This window comes from Eschrichtius robustus, chromosome 13 (assembly GCF_028021215.1).
Source record: "Eschrichtius robustus isolate mEscRob2 chromosome 13, mEscRob2.pri, whole genome shotgun sequence".
NCBI lineage: Eukaryota > Metazoa > Chordata > Mammalia > Artiodactyla > Eschrichtiidae > Eschrichtius > Eschrichtius robustus.
Window position 1 is genome coordinate 32,911,364 of NC_090836.1, and position 19,622 is coordinate 32,930,985.

Below are 19,622 nucleotides of genomic sequence, written 5' to 3' on the forward strand. Positions count from 1 at the left end.
TTACCACAATTTGTAGTTATCTGGTAATTATTTACTCTTTTATTTATCAGTTGTGTGCCTCTTCCCAGTGGGCCAGAACCTTGTCTATCTACTTACTGCCACATCCCCACATTTATTGGTGTCACTCAATAAGTATTTCTGAATGAAAGACTCTTGTACAGTATTTAGAATTTTTATTTTATTATTTTTAATTTTTTTTATTTTTGGCTGCGTCAGGTCTTAGTTGCACGCAGGATCTTCATTGCGGCATGTGGGTTTCTCTCTAGTTGTGGCGCACGGCCTCCAGAGCGCATGGGCTCTGTAGTTTGCAGCACACGGGGGGCTCTCTAGTTGAGGCGCATGGGCTCAGTAGTTGTGTCACACGGGCTTAGTTGCCCTGCGGCATGTGGGATCTTAGTTCCCCGACAGGGATCAAACCTGCGTCCCATGCATTGGAAGGCGTATTCTTTACCACTGGACCACCTGGGAAGTCCCAGTATTTAGAAATTTTAAAACAGGCATTTCTCACAGACTTTTAAAACTAAAAAATCAGACTGTGGAGCTGTTATAATCTGGTTCTCTTTTCTTACAAACCTAATAGAAAACTGAGGTTCAGGGCTCCCCCCAAAATCCTTTTAGGATTACAGGTTTGGAATGGAGCCAGGACAAGTCTTTCATTTCCCTGTCTCCCAATTCTGAGACCTTTCCCAACCAAGCTGTCGTTTCTTCTAGTCTCAGTTTATTAGTCCTACAGGATGTTTAAACAGTGTTGAACACAAATGAAAATTGTTTGCTTCCTTTCCCATAAACTGCCTTTTTTCCCCTATAGTGGAGAAATCACATGCTAAAGAGGTCGACTTTTATGTCATGTGCAGAAGAAGAGATGAAATCCCATTATAACCCAATCCTGTTCCACAGCATGGCCTATAAGCCTCACTTCTCCTGCAGACCTGGTCAGAGAAGCCACCATATTCACTACATAAAGTCATAAAGTCTGTTTTGAAACAGGAAGCAAATAAGTCCCATATACACTATTTCACACATCAAAAAAATTAATACATAGTTCAGCAGCTATGCCTATTTTCCTCAAAGAGGTCAAATTTAAACTCAAGTGACCAAGGAAAAAAATCCTACAAATAGAGGAGGCTCACATAACCAAGTACCATAATAGTCACAAGTCACAAATCCACTGGAAACTCTGAGAGAAGGACATCGTTCACTGATCTGGAATCTGACCTATTTGGCTCACAGGTAGCAGGTAACTAAGCCACCATGTCTGATGATAAAACATTTCTGCCAAAAGGAAAGGTGGTCATATTAAACAACTATTTTCTACCCTCCTGGAATAGCTGAGTATTTTATGGTGCCTAGGACAAGGTTCGTCCCTCCAAGCAACTGCCCTCCACTACTCAGAGTTCCTGGGCTTGAAGTCATGGCTCAAAATTCACCTCATCAGAATCCATGGACAGATTAACACAGGTCACTCTCTAACCCTCCAACACAATGGCTGACTGTTCTCTGAGCCAGAACATTTTTGTTATTTCAAAATTAGCTGTTTCTTCATGTGTAATTGTCCATCTAGCCTATCTTTTCAAATGTAAAGTGACTGAGGGCAGGACCTTCTGGTTTGTAACACAAGTCCTAGCACTACTCTCTATTCTCCAACTGACCTGACATGAAAACGATGCAATAAAATTCATACTGTGCAGAATATGTTTTACTGTGGTCAAATTTATCAGTCACAAAAATGAAGCCCCAAATTACTGGTGCTTGTGTAACCCTGGCAAAACTGTCTGTGTGCATTCATGCCATAATGCTATTAATTCTTTACCTTTATAAAAGAACATAAGATTAGTTTTAAAATTAAGCAAGATGACAGTACTCAAATAATACAAATCCAGAAATGGAAAAATTATTAATCCTATTAGTTACAAAGTTTACAATATTTACCCAAGCATAAGACAAATTAGGATTCAGTGGATAATATTATGGTGTTAAGATTTGTGCCACTTTGTCTTTGAAGTGATATCTGCCTTTAATTTTTCTATCAATGTGTAATGCATAACAAATAAATTTTATGTATATAATTTAAAAAAAAAGATTTGTGCCAAATGTGCATATAAAGCAATATGAGAAAATAGGTAAATAGCTAACTATTTTATCTATATCCAATAGGTATAGGTAAAATAGTGCCCTACTTAGTTCCCAAAGACGTCTAATAAAAACTAAAGCAGACACAGATAACTGTAATCCTATCTACCTCGTTTCTAAAAACCCATTTGGTTACACATTCCAAATAGTCATGAGACTCAAACAGCGTGCATCGTCAACAACTGCATGGCTAGACCAGTCAGACAACTTTTTAAGTAGTCAAAGTGAAGCTACATGTTCAATGCTTTGTAGTAAAGTCAGTGGTATCCCTACTCCTAAACAAGAGGTGTTTTTTATTAAGTTGTTGTTTCTATCTTTAACATAAATTAATAAAAACTTATGTTCTAAGTAGTATTTAATATAACCTAATACTCTGAAAAGATTTCCCCTCACACATTATTAGCACATGGGTTTCAAGTATACTGATTACATGCAATTACATTACATTACTGATTACAATATGAAACAACCTCGTATTTCGTTCAAGCAGCTGCTGAGAGGAATTTAGACAGAAGCATGAAAGAAGTTATTTGTAATTTAGATAGACACTTAAAAGTGTATTTTAAAAATTAACACAATCTTGAACTCACTAAGTGAATTAATTTTGTTAAAGCAAAATTCTCTTTAATACTTGCACTAATGTGCAGAGTATCGGAAATGCTGACAATGCCAGGCACATGGTATATACTCAGAAACTTTTTGCTAAAAATGACTTTCACCTAGAGTGGGCTCACAATTATCTAGGGGCTTTGGTCTGAGCAAGGAGGTAATAAGATCACACTGTGTATGTAAATATCATGTACTGTGTATATGTAAGTCAAACCATGTGTGGCTACCACAGTGACCAGTTTCTGCAGAGTGTTCATTCTATTGCTTCTTCAGCTCTACCAAAAGATAGTAAGAGTGAGTGAACAGACCTTCCAAGACTTGTGTATGACATATATCAATAAAGGGTTGTGTGTGTTTTTGGCATTTTCTCAGGTGTGAAAAATAATTTGACTAATATAAGTAAGCATCTCCATTGGACAACCAATTAATGTAGAGGCAGAAGGAAGGTTGAGAGAAAATGAAACAATTTTGGGAAATGTGAATCCAGCAGGGAATCGTAAAATGTCTACCTTTTCCCATCATTCCCATCTGGCAAATTGCTTACCCAAGTCAGACTGTCAAGATTACAGATCTTGCCTGAGAATTTTTAAATCCCTACATGATTTCTTCTCTGAAAATAAATTCACCAACATAAATTAACCAGAACCATGCTTTTTTGTTTCCTGACATGGTTAAATTGTGATTAGACAATTAAACATTTTAATGAGAACAGGGAAATGCAAAATTATTCCATAAATAGTATATGAAGGTATTCTTAATCTTTATAAAAATTAGTATGGAAATTAATGTAACACATGTAAACAAGGTATTTAATTTTACTAAAGTGATTTATTTTGACAATAGTTCAAACTGAATTTTTATTTAATATAGAAGGTCAATAATACATACTTATCTTTATATATTAAATATTTATATGTAAAATATACATATACTCAAAAAATGTCCCCACACTCAAAATGACAACTATGTCAATTATATCTGACTTAAAATAAAAGAAATTACAAAAATAAAAATAGTAATTATTTGAGTACAGTGGCATTATGGCAGTGTTTTCTTCATTCTTTTATAACATTATTATATTGCTTTTAAAATTAAAATATATTTATTTTGGTTTAGTTATACATATTAAACCACTTCATCATTGAGAGACATTAAATAATACTAAAAGAATATAATTTATAAGTAAAACTATTATGTAGTTTTAAAATTCATATATGTATAAAATCCACATACCTGAGCCAACCTCTTTTTCCTCTTCTTCAATGTTGTTTTTGATGCTATCATACTCCTCATCAATGGTCTGGTTACCACGCATCTGAGATAAAATTCTACGGGCCTTTTGAGTCTGTCCTTTCTGAATAAGCCATCGAGGGCTTTCAGGTAAAAAGAGAAAGCCAAAAAACTGTATAACTGCTGGAATTGCTGCAAGTCCCAGCATGTACCTGCAATAAGAAATCAATACATTGTTGTAAAATGTGGTCTTATTAGCATTGAGTATGAATAAAAGGTTTGTGTTCACCACATTAGGAATAACATATAATGGTAAAAATTAGAATGATTTTCTTTTCATCGTATGTGCATGTGTGTGTCACCAGAAAAGATATTTTTATATTGTAGTGAAAAATTGAAAAATGAGAAAAATCTGATTCTTCTTTATCTCTCCCACAAATTACAATGAAAAAGAATGGACAAAAGTCACGATCATTTTGGATAGGCATTCTGAACCAAACACAACATGCAAAACACCAAAATCACCATTCCTATCTGATACTAATATAATATAATTCTGTAATTTACAATATAAAAATGGGGTTAAGACAAAACTCTCTGATATCTGTTTAAAAGATATACTTTTCATTAAAATAAATGCTCAGATTTATTTCTTTACAGTTATTTCTTCTCTGTAAATGATTAGTTATGATTTCATTTTGCCATCAAGCATCATTTTTTTTTAGGCAAAAAAGCACTTTACTCAACAAAAAAAGGGGGGGTGGAGGGAGAGTTAGGAAAGCACATAGCAGCCGATAGAAAAAAGATGAAGTCAGATGCTAATAATCATTATTAAAATGACTAGAAATATGAAAAAGCTGCTAATGTTTTAAGTTGTCATCTTCTTCGAATGTCTATTCTTAATGACTGGCAAAATTCTAAATAACAAATAATCATAGCACTTTAAATCTACCAGAGAAATAACAAAAATAGCAATATGAGTATATCAATATCAAAGATCTCTCCAAATTATTCTGACCACTGGACTAATCTCCTAATACCTCTAGGCCTCAATCTTTTTAAACTGAGTTAGATTACATAAACTTCAAGGTCTCTTTAAATTGGTGGCTTCTATGAATCTAGGACACCTGGATGTTTTCTATTGATCCAAGTTCCCAGAATATTTTCCATGGTAGATTTATGGTGGTAGAGCTCAGAAGGCCAGTCCTGATTACATAACAACCTATACTCACTGGTATTCATAAATCAACGAGAATTCACCTGACTCAATACACTTTTCAAAGCTGTTCTAACTTTTAAGCCATGCTAAACCTAAAGTATAGCAGTCCTGAAGACACATATCTTGTGAATAAGTTTATTGTTTTCCAGGCAATTTCATTTTACTTCCAAAAAGAGTAGAAAAACAAAACACAATTGCTACATGGGTGTTAAGAGTACCTCCTACCCAAACAGTAGCTATAAATACACTCAGAAAAATTAAGATTTAGAAAGTGAACAAAGTGTTTATGAATGACTAAATGAATCACTTGGCCTACAATATTAAAGGAAATCTTATTAGACATGTTTTGTACTTTAATCCATGAGTACTGATAATTACACCAATACTTAATCACTCCTTCCTCTGCTCACCTAGAAAACATTTTTAACCTCTATTTATGTCATTATACCTTGTATTATAATAAATTATTTACCTATTTCACTTGATTGCATATTTAACTTTATATTCAACATAGCACCTTATAAAGTATCTTGCACAGTAGGCATTTAGTAAATGTTTTATGAAATGATACAAAAACAGCTATATATATCAAAACTGTCTATATAAACTAAACAGAAAACTGTTTCACACTCATATAGTAACATTTTATGCAGCAACTCTACTGGATCATTTAGCTCTGCAAAGTTACTTACACAGAAATTCTTTCCAATGAAACTATTTGTTACTCTAGATATAACCAGACCTTTTCTTCTGTTTGTTACTCTAGATATGACCAGACCTTTTCTTCTGAAGACTCATCTGATGGGAACTAGAGAGATCAGCTCACACAAATGATATTTGTGAAATACAAATATTTCTGGCCTCTTTCCCTTAAGATGTTAACTTGTATAACCAAATCTTAACGTGTGTTTTAATGCTATAATTGAATGAAATTTCTATTCAGTGTGTTCTCTCTTAAAAAATTTAAGAAAAAAGGTTATCCTACATTGCCAATTATTCAAAAGAAAAGCAATAAAAAGGTAGAAACCAAATATATTGGATTAGGAAATAAATAAGAAAAGTACTAAAGATGAAAGCCTTTACTTTTCATTTCTCTATACCTTTCTTGATCTTTCCTTCTGTTTTCCAAACCCCCTTAGTGATGAATTAAGATTAAAGGGGTGCACTGACTACTTCAAAGAAGCACTGAAATGAATATAGAAACTGAATCATTTTTAGACCCGAAGATGCTCACATAATACTTTGCACTTTACTACTCACTATTTAATCCCAGAACATAATATTTTTTAAAAATTAAAAGAAAAAAGAAAAGAAGGGAAGAAAAGGGAAAATACAAAAAGAAAAATGCAAAGATACATATTAGCCTGTTTTTTTAAGTGAGCTGTAGAAGACAGAATACTTTAGCCCTCCAGCCTTCTGAAATCTCTAAGTCCCAAGAGTCTAGGTCTGACATTTACAATTCAATGCCTTAATACTAGGGTAGGAAAAAGGAACTCACACTCTATTGCCAAACTTTAAGGATATTAAAGCCTGTTTTCAGAGACTAGTCAAGATCAAACATGTTTTATACATTTACATCCTAAGATTTCTAAAAGTAAAACAAAGGAGCTTATTTTACTATATTTTAATTATCTTTCATGATAAAAATATTTTGATAGAAATAAATTACCATGGCTTTGTAGAGACCAAATACACAAGAGATCAGGTAACTGTGGTTTATGATGGAGAGAGGGTAGGAGCAGACCTGGGTCATACTTCACCTCTGGACATATTAACCACAAAACCCTGATCAGGTTACATAACATTTTAATGCACAGATGACAGTGTCCATTTCATTGAGCTGTTGGGAGAATTAAGTGAGATCATTCTTTCAGTACCTAAGCACAAAGAGAAAGCTCAGCAAAAAATGTTTTTACCTCCCTGACCTTCTCCCCTCTCAACTAATTCAATGCAACTTTTCTATCCCAGCTATATCATCCACCCAAACTTTTAGTAGGCAGCAGTAACCAGTTTCTTTCTTGAGGAAAAACTGTTCCTCCAATGATATGCATACTGGAGAATAAGAAGAATAAATAAGAGTTTGCTTTGCTGTGATACTGATGAAAATTTTAACATGAGACTAAGAGAGGAGGAACTCTATAGGCTAGTTAAGGCACAATTACAGACTTACCAAGAGTCCTGTAAATCCAAGGAAACCAGGAACCAGATGAATGACAAGAGTACACTGACAAACCAGGCAGGCAATCCCCAAACAGACAAGCAGCCCCCTATTGACATGGGGGATCTCATAATTATAAGCCAAATCAAGGGTTCTAAACCCTGGCTGCACATTAGAATCACCCAGGAGACTTTTAAAACACACCAGTGTCCAGGGCCCACCTACCCTGGGGATTTTGACTAATTGCTCTGGGCTTCAAGCTCAGGGAATTCTATTTTCTTAAAAGCTCCCCAGGTGCCATCAAGGCTGAGAACCACTGATCTAAGTGTTTTAAAAATCCAGGGGGTGAAAGTGAACAATAAGCACCCAAGGTCCACCTTAGAGCAAACGCCATTTACCTTCTGGAGGCCAGATAGCACATCAAGCTGACAGAAGGGGAAAGGAGGTTGACTCAATCAAAAATGCCAAGCCTTCGTGAGTTCTAAAAATTTTTAGAATATTCTTTAGCATCATGATAACTCACAGAAAGATACCTTTTAAAACTTTCTAAACTGAAGTTAACAAATGAGCTATTTTCTGGTACAACTAGCAGTACCAGCGCCTGCCTACCAGAAAACTAAGGAGGGGACCTCAAATAGTAAGCAATACTTTCAAATTGTGTGTTTGGGCCACCTATCAACAAAGGAGACAAGTTGGGCTTCTTCACCTCAGATTAAGCCTTCCCAGTGTCAGGAACTGAAACTCTGTAAACCAAACATCCCTCATTCCTGGGTGCCTGCCCTCCCCACTGTGGCTGAGCAGACCTGCTGAGCTGCTGCCATCAGACGGCCTGTGCCTCACACAAAACCAAACAAGTCCTTCATTGAACTGAACAATTTACAATCATTCTTGTTTTAAAGGAATCATATTGCTCTAACCTATGAAACAAAAGACCAGTATCTTTGAATAGATGGCCATTTAAGACACAGAATTTTGCAGTTCATAATTGCCCCTCTCTGAACTGATGATAACATGGTTATCTGAAAACACAGTCAACAGATAAACATGTTTCTTATCTCTAGTAGTTCCACAGCGGTGATGATTATGTTCCAAATACATAAAAATCTACTTGAAGGTCAAACTCAGCTTAAACAGCAAAAGGAATAGCTAACACATAGCACTAGTTACTATGTGCCAAGCACTGTTCAAAAGAATTAAAATACTTTAACTCATTAATCTTCGCAACATCCCTATAAGGTAGGAACCATTATTATTACCATTTTAAAGACAAAGAAATGAGGCACAAAGAAGATACAGAACTAGGATGCGGTGGAACCAGGATTAAAACCCAGGATCCCTATAATAAATGTTTATTGTAAGTCAAGCTATAATAAATGTTTCATGATTACTTGATAATAATTCTGCAGAACTCATAAAAGGGGGCATAAATTTACCTCAGCCTCATGTTTAAGGATCGCTTTAGAAGTCTGTTGTTCACACATCTCTGTGAAATGCAGTAAAGCCCTGTGGCGATAACAGGGGAAAGGGCTGCTGGGTGCAGCCCCTCCCAATCTCGCCAAACCCTGCGTAGCACCTGACACTTAGCACCCACTGGGCTAGGGAACTGCAAACTGGATTTAACAACACAGCCCCAGTCGTGGCAAATGGGATATTCTATTATCCTCAACACCAGAGTGCTTCTATGAAAACAGTTGACTATTAGTTAAAAGAACATATATCATTTGTAAGGGTAAACTTGCAGTGCTCACTTTGAACACTGTGCCAAAATGAATTTTGATTTCATTTTTCTTTAACATACACTGGTAAACTTTTCATATAGGAAAAATTTAGATAATAACACAATAGATAGTTTAAAATATGATTGAGAGCAAAAAATTCGGACTTAAGATTTGATCCTTTTAAAATGTTATATATGACAGAAGTGATAGATCTAAAGTCACTTTTCTCTACACTTTGTTTTCCAATGTCTGCCTTCCAGAGGCCGCCCCAAAAGGAATTGTGCTGGATTGAGGAATTGTATCCTACATCACATTCTGTTTACTTCTCTTCTCCCCTACGATTTATGGTTTTACTTGTAAGTCAAGCTGTAACAGAAAGACTATCATAGCTAAGGGAACTGTATTACAAAATATTATATTTAAAACAAATTGTATAAAATTATTTTTATGGCTCTTGAGGTGCTGAATTCTATTAAGGGAAGACATTTTCACTCTGAGAAGCACAGTAAAGATTTTTTGGACACTGCAGTCATTTAGCCAAATATCCTCCTAATAGGCCATGACAGCATTAATGTGCAGTTCAATAATCACTTCCTTACCTGTCTCTAGACCTCGTGTTGTTTAAAGTATACATTTTTAAGCCAAATTCTCATGTTACATTTTTCTAGTCCTAGAGGATCTTGATATTTTTCAAAACAGTAAGATGAGCTCAGTCACAATCTCTGAAACTGTCCTGGGTACAGGGAGGGTTTTTAGCAATATTCTCTAATAATATCTAATACTGTCTTATAATAAGCTGAAAAAAATCAAATGACAAATCTGTATTTGTTATTCCAATAGTTTTACCTCCATCCTCTATCTTCTAGCTTGCATTCTGTTTATATCTATTTGCTATTAATTTGGAAATCAAGAATGGTTAGCCCATTCTAAGAGCATAAATCAATTAGAGGAATACTGTATCATAAATACTAAGCATAATGCTATGCTTTATTCTTTAAAACTCTACAGTTTCAAATTGGTATTCTTTTACATATAACTGTGAAATAAACTTTAAACCTTTTTTTCCTGAAACATTTTATTGAAAATAGAAAGGGTTAGCAGTTAGAATAAGTAAATTCTTTGAAAATGTTACTTTTTGAAGATTTACTGTGTTTGCTTTGAAAGCTAAGGCTGAACTTGCCATCTGAGATGTTTCCAGCTGTTTACCCAGCAAACATCTGAATGTAAGTTAAGTACCAAACTCTAAGCCAATCATTAAGCAATTGAGCATCATGAATGAACTTAACCAGAGAGAGTGCATTACTGTATAAATCCGAAAACATCTCCCCAAGCTCACCTTTCCAATGATCTCTATCATTATACACTTTTTAAGTTTCCCCTTAAAATGGCATAACCCCATCCCTTCAAATCACATCCAAGAACACCGTCCTTCAGCCCTATATCTAGAGCTACCCAACTTCGTTGTTCAAGAGTCCTACGGATTTTGAGTTTTTTCATAAACTTTAAGTAATAATCACATGAGTAATGCATTTACTCCTAGATCCCTATTCTTGGATTTACAAAAGAAACAGCCACCTTTAAATATCAATGATAAAATAATTACTCGATAGTCATCAAACATGAATTGTGATTTATATATGTTCCTACTTAATGCAAGTTTTAAATGCAAGAAGATAACACTGAATTTAACTACCTGCTATAGTTACAACTTACTTGATAATATATTTAAAATTTTTTCTTCATCACTCACAGATCCATTTCAATAGATAAGAAATTAAAATAAGAAAATACTGCCTAAAAAAGGCTACAAATGAACTTACCTACAAAACCGAAATAGAGTTACAGATGTAGAAAATAAACTTATGCTTACCGGGGGGTAAGGGGTGGGGGAGGGATGAATTGGAAGACTGGGATCGACACATACACACTATGATATATAAAATAGATAACTAATAAGGACCTACTGTATAGCACTGGGAACTCTACTCAGTACTCTGTAATGGCTTATACAGGAAAAGAATATAAAAAAGAGCAGATATATGTATTTGTACAACAGATTCATTTTGCTGTACACCTGAAACTAACACACATTGTAAATGAATTATACCCCAATAAAAATTAAAAAAAAAAAAAAAGAAAATACTGCCTAATTGAGACCTCAGGCTAATAAGTTAATTTTCCTCTGCCATTAAGGGCCATGTAGAATATCAACATCAGTGACTGATACACTTGAAAATCTGATGGCAGTTAGAGAGCAAACAGGAGACACACAGCTGGGGGTACATAATTAAAAAAAAAAAATCAATGTGTCAAGTTGGATTCTTTCAAGTAAAAAGGTGATGTGATACATCACCAGCAAATGAGCAATTTTTATGTTACCTAGTAAATGAGTCTATGTAAACTGCTAAAAATTTCATAGCCATAGATGTAAACATATATATAAGCCAAAGAAAATATTAACTCTATCTACATAGTTAGGGAAAATCTCTCAAAGTAATTTGATATCACTACATAAGGCAAATGGCTTGGCCGAGGTTATTTAGTGCTGTGGTCATAGCAGAAGTAGCAAGATATACTTGCTTTAATAGAATAAGATTAGATGCTATTTAAATAAATGAATGTGGTATTTTGCAGAGATATTAGATAGTTTTAAACAACATGGCAAAATGCATTAAGATGTACAAAATTCACAGTACGAGTGCTGAAAATAATGCACGCACAACCATACCTATATACACACCATTTTTTTTCAAACTCTGAATATCTTCCATATGCAAAGCTCTGTGTTTGGGATTTTGGAGATACAGAAATGACTAAGAGATATTCCCTTGCTTCAAGGAGCTCATACCTAGTAATCATGGAACAGGATTATGTAATTGCTATGACTGAGATTTAGGCACAGTGTAAGAGTAAGGAGAAAAGTTATTTCAACAGAGGATATTAGAAAAAGTGTCATGGCAGAAACAACATTTAAACTATCACTGACCATTGCAGAAAAGGAATATAATGGAGGGAGCCAACATAAGGTTAAAATTAACTTCTTTTTAGGCAAAATTTGCATATAATAAAATGAGATCCAAGGTGTACCATTCTATGAGTATATATATATGTGTGTGTGTATATATATATATATATATATATATATATCCTTGTAAGTACCATCCCAATCAAGAAACAGAACTTTCCATCCCAGAAAGTTCCCTCATACCTTACCCCCTTCCAGTCAATCCCCACTGCCTTAGACAATCACTGATCGAATTTCAGTCCCCATAGCTAATTTTGCATATTGATGAACTTCATACGGAATCTTAGAGACCATACTTCTTTGTATCTAGCTTCTTTCAATCTTGTTTTTGAGATACATCCATTCTTTCTGACCCACCGATTTATTTATCAATCCTTACCAGTCTCATTGTTTTAGCTTTATAGTAAGTCTTGAAATCAGATAGTGAATCGTCCAACTTGTTCTTCAAGATGGTTTTGGCAATTCTAGGTCCTTTACTTTTCTGTAAAAATTTTAGAATCTACTTGTCCTTTTCAGTGAATTTGAATGAATGTAAGTGGTGATAGCCAACATCTTTGTCTTGAATTCCATCAGAAGGGAAAGCATTCAGGCTTTCCCCATTGAGTATAAAGCTGGCTGCAGGTTTTTTTGTAGATGCCCTTTATTAAATTCAAGAAGTGCTCTTCCATTCTAGTTTGCAGAAAGGTTTTATCATAAATAAAGGTTATTCTGTCAAATGTTTTCCTGCATATATTGAGATAGATCCTTTAGGTTTTCCTCCTTTAAATAATTTCAGCATGGTGACTTGCACAAATTAATTTTCATATGGTAAACAAACTGACTTTTCTGAGAAAACTGCCTTGGTCAGTTTATATAAAAGGATTTATTATTCTTTTATATATTATTGGGTTTGATCTTACTACTATTTTAAGGATACTTCAAACTGTGTCTAGAATTTTCTTTGCTTGTAACAACTTAAGCCACTTCCAGAACTAACAAGCCATGAATCCGAACCACTGTCTTTCCCAGTGTACTGGAATCTCCATTACTACCAGAAGTGCAGCCCATCCAGGTCACTGCTGGTCTTTAACAGTCTCAGAAGGACAGAAACAAAATTAAGTAAAGTGTATTCAGTGGCAATTTCACGAAGAAGAGCCTCATTCAATTTGTTATAGGAATGGGTAGACCTTAGGTATAATATCTAACATAAAATGTATTGGAGTCTGTTATGATATACTTTAATATTTAACATGTAGTTATGAATTATTGAGAATCTGTGTCACTATTGAATGTACTAAAAAAAAACTGGACAATTAAATGAGGCATGACTAATTTCAGAAAAAAAAAAAAAAAAAGCCACCATATTAGCTATGCTGACCTCAAAACTCAGCCGGGAAGTACTCCTTCTACCTCTATTTTCTTAAAGCTTTTGTTTAAGCTTGGAGCTATTTATTCTCTAAATGTTTTATTTAATTCACCAGTGAAACCATCTGGGCCTGAAGTTAGCTTTTCAGGTAGGTTACTAGCAATGATTTGACTTAATAAATATAGGAATATTCAGATTTTCCATTTTACCTTGTGTTTTTAGTAGAGTTGTGATTTTCAAGCAATATGTCCATTCCATCTAAGTTGTTGACTTTATTGGCACAAAGTTTTTCAAAGTATTCCCTCACTATCCTTATTATGTCCATAGAAATGATGTGCTTTTACTCCTGATATTGATAATTTGTGCTTTATCTTTTTAAATTGGTCATAATCAGTTTACCAATTTTATTAATAATTCCAAAGAACCAACATTATTTTTCTATTGTTTGTCTGCTTTGTATTACATTGGCTTCTATTCTTCATTATTTAATACCTTTTGTTTCATTTGGTTTTAATATGCTCATATTTTTCTAGCTTAACATGAAACTTAGATCATTTGACTTCTCTAATAAAATCACTTTAGCTATATATTATGCTCTAAGCACAGTTGAAGCTGCATTCTACAAATTTTGATATATTTTATTTTCTTTGAACTCAAAACTGTTTTCTAATTTTCCTTCTGACATATCCTTAAATCCATGAGTTATTTAGAACATGCTGCTTTAATTTCCAAATATTTGAAGCTTTTCTGGCTATTTTATTGATGTCTAAATTAATTCTGCTATTGTCAGAGGACATATTCTATAAGAGTCATTTTTTAAATTTATTAACATTTATTTTATGATTCAGGATATGGCCAATTTTACAGAATGTCTGATGTGAATTTGAAAAAGAATGTGTACGATGCAGCTGTTGGGTGTAGCTATCCACAAATGTCAATTATGCCTAGGCAATTAAGAGTGTTTTCCAGTTTTTCTACATTTTTTGTCTAGTTGTCCTATCAGTTGCTAAGAAAAGAGTTAAAAATTTTCCCAATATGAGCCTGAATTTGTCTATTTCTTCCTTTAGTTCTGTAATTTTTAAATTGTGATAAAGTATACAAAATAAAATTTCCCATTTTAATCATATTTAAGTGTATAGATCTGTAGCATTAAGTACATTCACAATGTTGTACAACCACCATCTGTTAACTTTTGTTTTTGCATTTTGAAGTAAACTATACATTCTTTATCATTTTTAATTCTGATGAATTGACTCTTTTATCATTATGAAATGTCCCTCTTCATCTCTGGTAATACCACTTGTCTTAAAGTTTACTTTGTGTGATTATTAATATAGCACACAAGCTTTCTTATACTTACTGTTTGCATAGTCTATCTTTTGCCATCCTTTCACTTTTAACCTATCTATAGCATTTTACTTAAAGTGTATCTCTCTTACACAATATAAATCTGTGCCATGCTTTTTGTACACAATGATACTTTTTTACATTTAATGTAACTGTTGCTGTAATTGGATTTTAAGTCTACCATTTTGCTATCTGCTTTCTATTTGTCCCATCTGCTATTTATTTTTTTCTTTCTTCTTTTTTTAAAATTTATTATTTATTTATTTATTTTTGGCTGTATTGGGTCTTTATTGCTACGTGCGGGCTTTCTCTAATTGTGGCAAGCAGGGGCTACTATTCGTTGCAGCGTGCGGGCTTCTCATTGCCGTGGCTTCTCTTGTTGTGGAGCACAGGCTCTAGGCCCGTGGGCTTCAGTAGTTGTGGCACGTGGGCTCAGCAGCTGTGGCACAGAGTACAGGCTCAGTAGTTGTGGCGCACGGGCTTAGTTGCTCCACGGCATGTGGGATCTTCCTGGACCAGGGTTTGAACCTGTGTCCCCTGCATTGGCAGGCGGATTTTTAACCACTGCACCATCAGGGAAGTCCCTATTTATTTTTTTCTTGCCTTTGTTCAGATTATCCAAATATCTTAAGTATTTCATGTTAATTCTTATAATGGCTTCTTAGCTGTATCCTTTTGTAATCTATTCCAGTGATTGTTCTCGGGATAAAACATGCATCTTAACTTATCAGTCTACCTAGAGATAACACTGTAACTCTTCACAAACATGTATAATTCTATTTACTGACCCCAATTTTTCTGCTATTGTCATCATATATTTTATAACTTATATATATTATAAATTGCACAATAAATTTAAATGTAAACAGTCATATGTCTTTCAAAAAATGGACAGAAGAAAAAAACAAATTCCTTTATATTTGGTCTCTTATTGATAGCCACTACTTTTCCTCCCTACTGTAGATGGAAGAGCTTTCATCTAGTGTCATTTCCCTTCAGTCTGAAAATTTTCCTTAGCATTTCTTATAATGCAGGAGGTCTAGTGGTGACAATTTGTCCTAACTTTAGATTATTTGAAAATGTCTTTATAAGCATAATCTTGAGGTTTGCCTATACTGACCAGTTTTTCTTTCAATTATGGGTCACATTTTCTGTTTATTTGCATATCTAATAATTTTTTTTTTTTAAGAAATTCACGTTCTTTTATTTATTTATTTATTTATTTATGACTGTGTTGAGTCTTCGTTTCTGTGCGAGGGCTTTCTCTAGTTGTGGCAAGTGGGGACCACTCTTCATCGCGGTGCACGGGCCTCTCACCATCGCGGCCTCTCTTGTTGCGGAGCACAGGCTCCAGACGCACAGGCTCAGTAATTGTGGCTCACGGGCCCAGTTGCTCCGTGGCATGTGGGATCTTCCCAGACCAGGGCTCGAACCCGTGTCCCCTGCATTGGCAGGCAGATTCTCAACCACTGCGCCACCAGGGAAGCCCTATCTAATAATTTTTAATGTGTTTTGAGTATTGTGGATAAACTCTGGAGACTCTAGATTTTGTTCTCTTCTGAAGAACACTCACTTTTTTATTAGGCACCTTATATCTGTGGAAGCTTGGTTTTACACTTGGCTAGTGTAAATCTGTTTTCAGTTTTGGCTTGTCTTAGGGGAAATTCCTTAATCATGCAACAAGTCTTTACTCCTAAGGCTGGTGCTTCTATGATTTCCGTGGAAGCTCAAGCTCTTGGCCCCTCTAACCTGGCAGGTTTCAAATTCCAAATATGTCCTTCCTCCTATGGGCAGGAAATAAAATCTGTCTCATCTTTCACCATCTTCTAACTGTTGCTTTCTGCAGGCTCCATGGAATCTCCCCTGTAATATTCACAGTTCAGGGATCTGTAAAACATTTGTAGCAAATCAATATTCAGATTTGGTGGCTTCCTCCTTTCTGGGTCATTCTTTTCCTGGATTTTACCCCTCAAATTTCAGCTGCTCTGGCCATCCCAAACTCTAGCCACTTATACCACAAGCCAATAAAACTGTAGTTTTCTGCTTAAATTCTTGCTGCCCAGCATCATAGATTGAGGGCTGCCCTCAGAGAAAAAGTCATAGGTGTAGATCTCACCATGAACTGTTCCCTTCAAGGATCAAATCCCCCTTTAGTTTCTTGGTGCTGGAGCTCTCCAGTGTTTTAAACATTTTTTTTTTTTAATTCTGTCTATGACTTATAATGGTTACCTTCAGGGGAGGTTAGTCTTATGCCAATCAGTCTCATTAGCAAACTATATTAACTTTTCACCTGGAAAATTCAGATAGTTGAACGTGGGGGTGATTTTTATTGCCAGTTTTATGCAGGATAGAGACCCAACCTAAGATTTTTCTGGAGATAACAGCAAACAATACCTAGGAACATTTAAGAGTCTATAAGTATGTTCACAGCTACTAAAACTCATTTGATCCTCACAGTAACACTGTACAATTGCTGAAGCATTAGCTAATGAGCATGTCAGTGCTTAAATAAAGCAATGCATGTGTTGTTAAAGCAAGTCTCAAATCTCTTCCGTCCACTACACCTTTATGATAAACAGTCATATATATATCTTGTATCTTAATTCTGTCAAATTACAAATATTTTCAGTAGTAAGATATTTACTTGTTAACCAAATCCATCTATCTTAAAATGGCCAATGTCATAAATTATAAGAGTACTTTCCCCAGCATAAATTTGTTTAGAAATAACACCCTCTTTTAAATATGATTCTGAAAATCATCATATTGCCATGATTTTTAAATTGCAAAATATTACGGGGGAGAGAAGCTCATAAATTTTTTCATCTAAAGTAATGTTGATTTTTTTTTAATTATTTTCTAAGACTGTCAATAAACAAAACTGAACTCAATGTACTGTTAGAGAGTGCAATGGATTTAAAGTTCTATTCATACCTGTTAAGACTAGCCTTCCCACTTCACTCTCAAACTCCCAAATAGTAATCATTGGCCCTCCCAGTAGCCACTCTAAACTTCTCCCCATTGCCCAAATATGACTGGCTCTTTTACACTATAGGGCCTTTGAAAATTATATTTCACCTAGAGTTTCCCTCTCCCGCACTCTGCCTCGAACTCTTTTATTCATAAAAGACTCAGCTCAAATATTATTCCATTTGTGAAGCTAAGTTATTTATTCCCCGAGAGCTCCCATAACACTATCATTTACTTAACACGCTGACGAAAAGTCTCTCCTTCATTAGTCTGTGAGGTGCTTGATTGCTTAAGGACAGGTACATTTCTTATTGATCTTTCTATCTCTAGTATCAAGTACAACAGGAGTATGTAGTAGTGCCAAACAATTTTTTTGAATGACTGAATGATTTCCATACTCCAATAAAAATAAAACCATGTGCCACATTGTGAAGCAATTATACTCAAATAAAAATGTTAACTGGGCTTCCCAGGTGGCGCAGTGGTTGAGAATCTGCCTGCCAATGCAGAGGACATGGGTTCGAGCCCTGGTCTGGGAAGATCCCACATGCCGCGGAGCGGCTAGGCCCGTGAGCCACAACTACTGAGCCTGCGCATCTGGAGCCTGTGCTCCGCAACAAGAGAGGCCGCGATAGCGAGAGGCCCGCGCACCGCGATGAAGAGTGGCCCCCGCTCGCCGCAACTAGAGAAAGCCCTCGCACAGAAACGAAGACCCAACACAGCAAAAATTAAAAAAAAAAAAAAAAAAATGTTAACTGATGTCTCCAAGAGTATCACGTCAGTACCTCACACCAATATTCTGGCAGTACTCTCACAATAGGTTCCCTGAACCCACCCAAGAGCCAAGAGTGCCAATAAATTCTGGACCTCACTGTCACGTTAATCACTGGCTAACATTAAGGCATGAACTGCTTAAAAAGTAATAGATTCCCTTTGTCTGTAGATAAAATTTCAAAGATAAAATTCTCCAGCCTAGAATTCATAGACCTCTACAATCGGGCTCCAATCTACCATGTACATCTTAACTTCAGTTTCAAGCCTCCTGATCCTGCCCTCATCCATCCTACTCTCTGTCCTCATTTTCACCTCAGTCCACATGAATCCTGCCAATTCTTCAAAGCTCAGCACAAGTCTCACATTGTCCATGAATTAGCCTGGTGATACTCCAGAAAAATATCTAATATAGAGGTAACTAGCACTAATACCTTGTGCTTTTCATTCAATACCTGTATTACCTCAAATTTTCTGTCTTCAGCTGAAAAAAGAAAAAGAAAACAAAAGAACATCATGTGAATGATGAAACATGCAAAAATACCCAGTATACTTTGCAAATAGCTGTATATAGTCTAGTGAGGTGGAATAAGATAACTGTAATTTAAAAAAATTAAACCTGAGAATTAGTAAAAGTCAATATAAAGGAGAATTTAGCCCTTCTATAGATATACCATTCTTTTTAATATAAATCACATGATGATTTATGTAATTATAAACAGAGGAGCACTCATTGGAAAATCAGCTCTATCCAAGAGAGAAGAGCAAAGAATGTCCTGGGGCCCAGAGAGGCACATTATTTTGAGGGATGTAAATTTTCATAGGCTCAGAAACCAGTTTTCTTTCTCTGATTTTTATGCTCAGTAAGAAATACTTACAATTAATAATTTAGTTTTTCAGCTACCTGCAAAGATATCTATTCCCCAGCATAAATTAATGAATTGGTATTTTGGTTTATAATCAATATCTTTTTACTTTGGTTAAGAGTCTCTTCCCTGGAGCCCAGTCAATTTCAGCTAAGTTCAATAAACATTTAGTAAGCCTTTACTATGTTCCAGACCCTTTCCTAGACCTAAAAATGAGTACAAGGTCAACGACAT

General features: G+C 35.0%; 1 protein-coding gene across 1 annotated transcript in view; it reads right to left on the minus strand.

The window, feature by feature from the left end:
• SLC2A13 (solute carrier family 2 member 13) overlaps positions 1 to 19,622 on the minus strand; it is a 440,944-nt gene that overhangs the window by 338,107 nt on the left and 83,215 nt on the right. Inside the window, exon 3 of the mRNA XM_068561628.1 lies at positions 3,973 to 4,181. Within this exon, the coding sequence (XP_068417729.1) occupies positions 3,973 to 4,181 (209 nt within the window). The remainder of the gene's footprint in view (positions 1 to 3,972; positions 4,182 to 19,622) is intronic.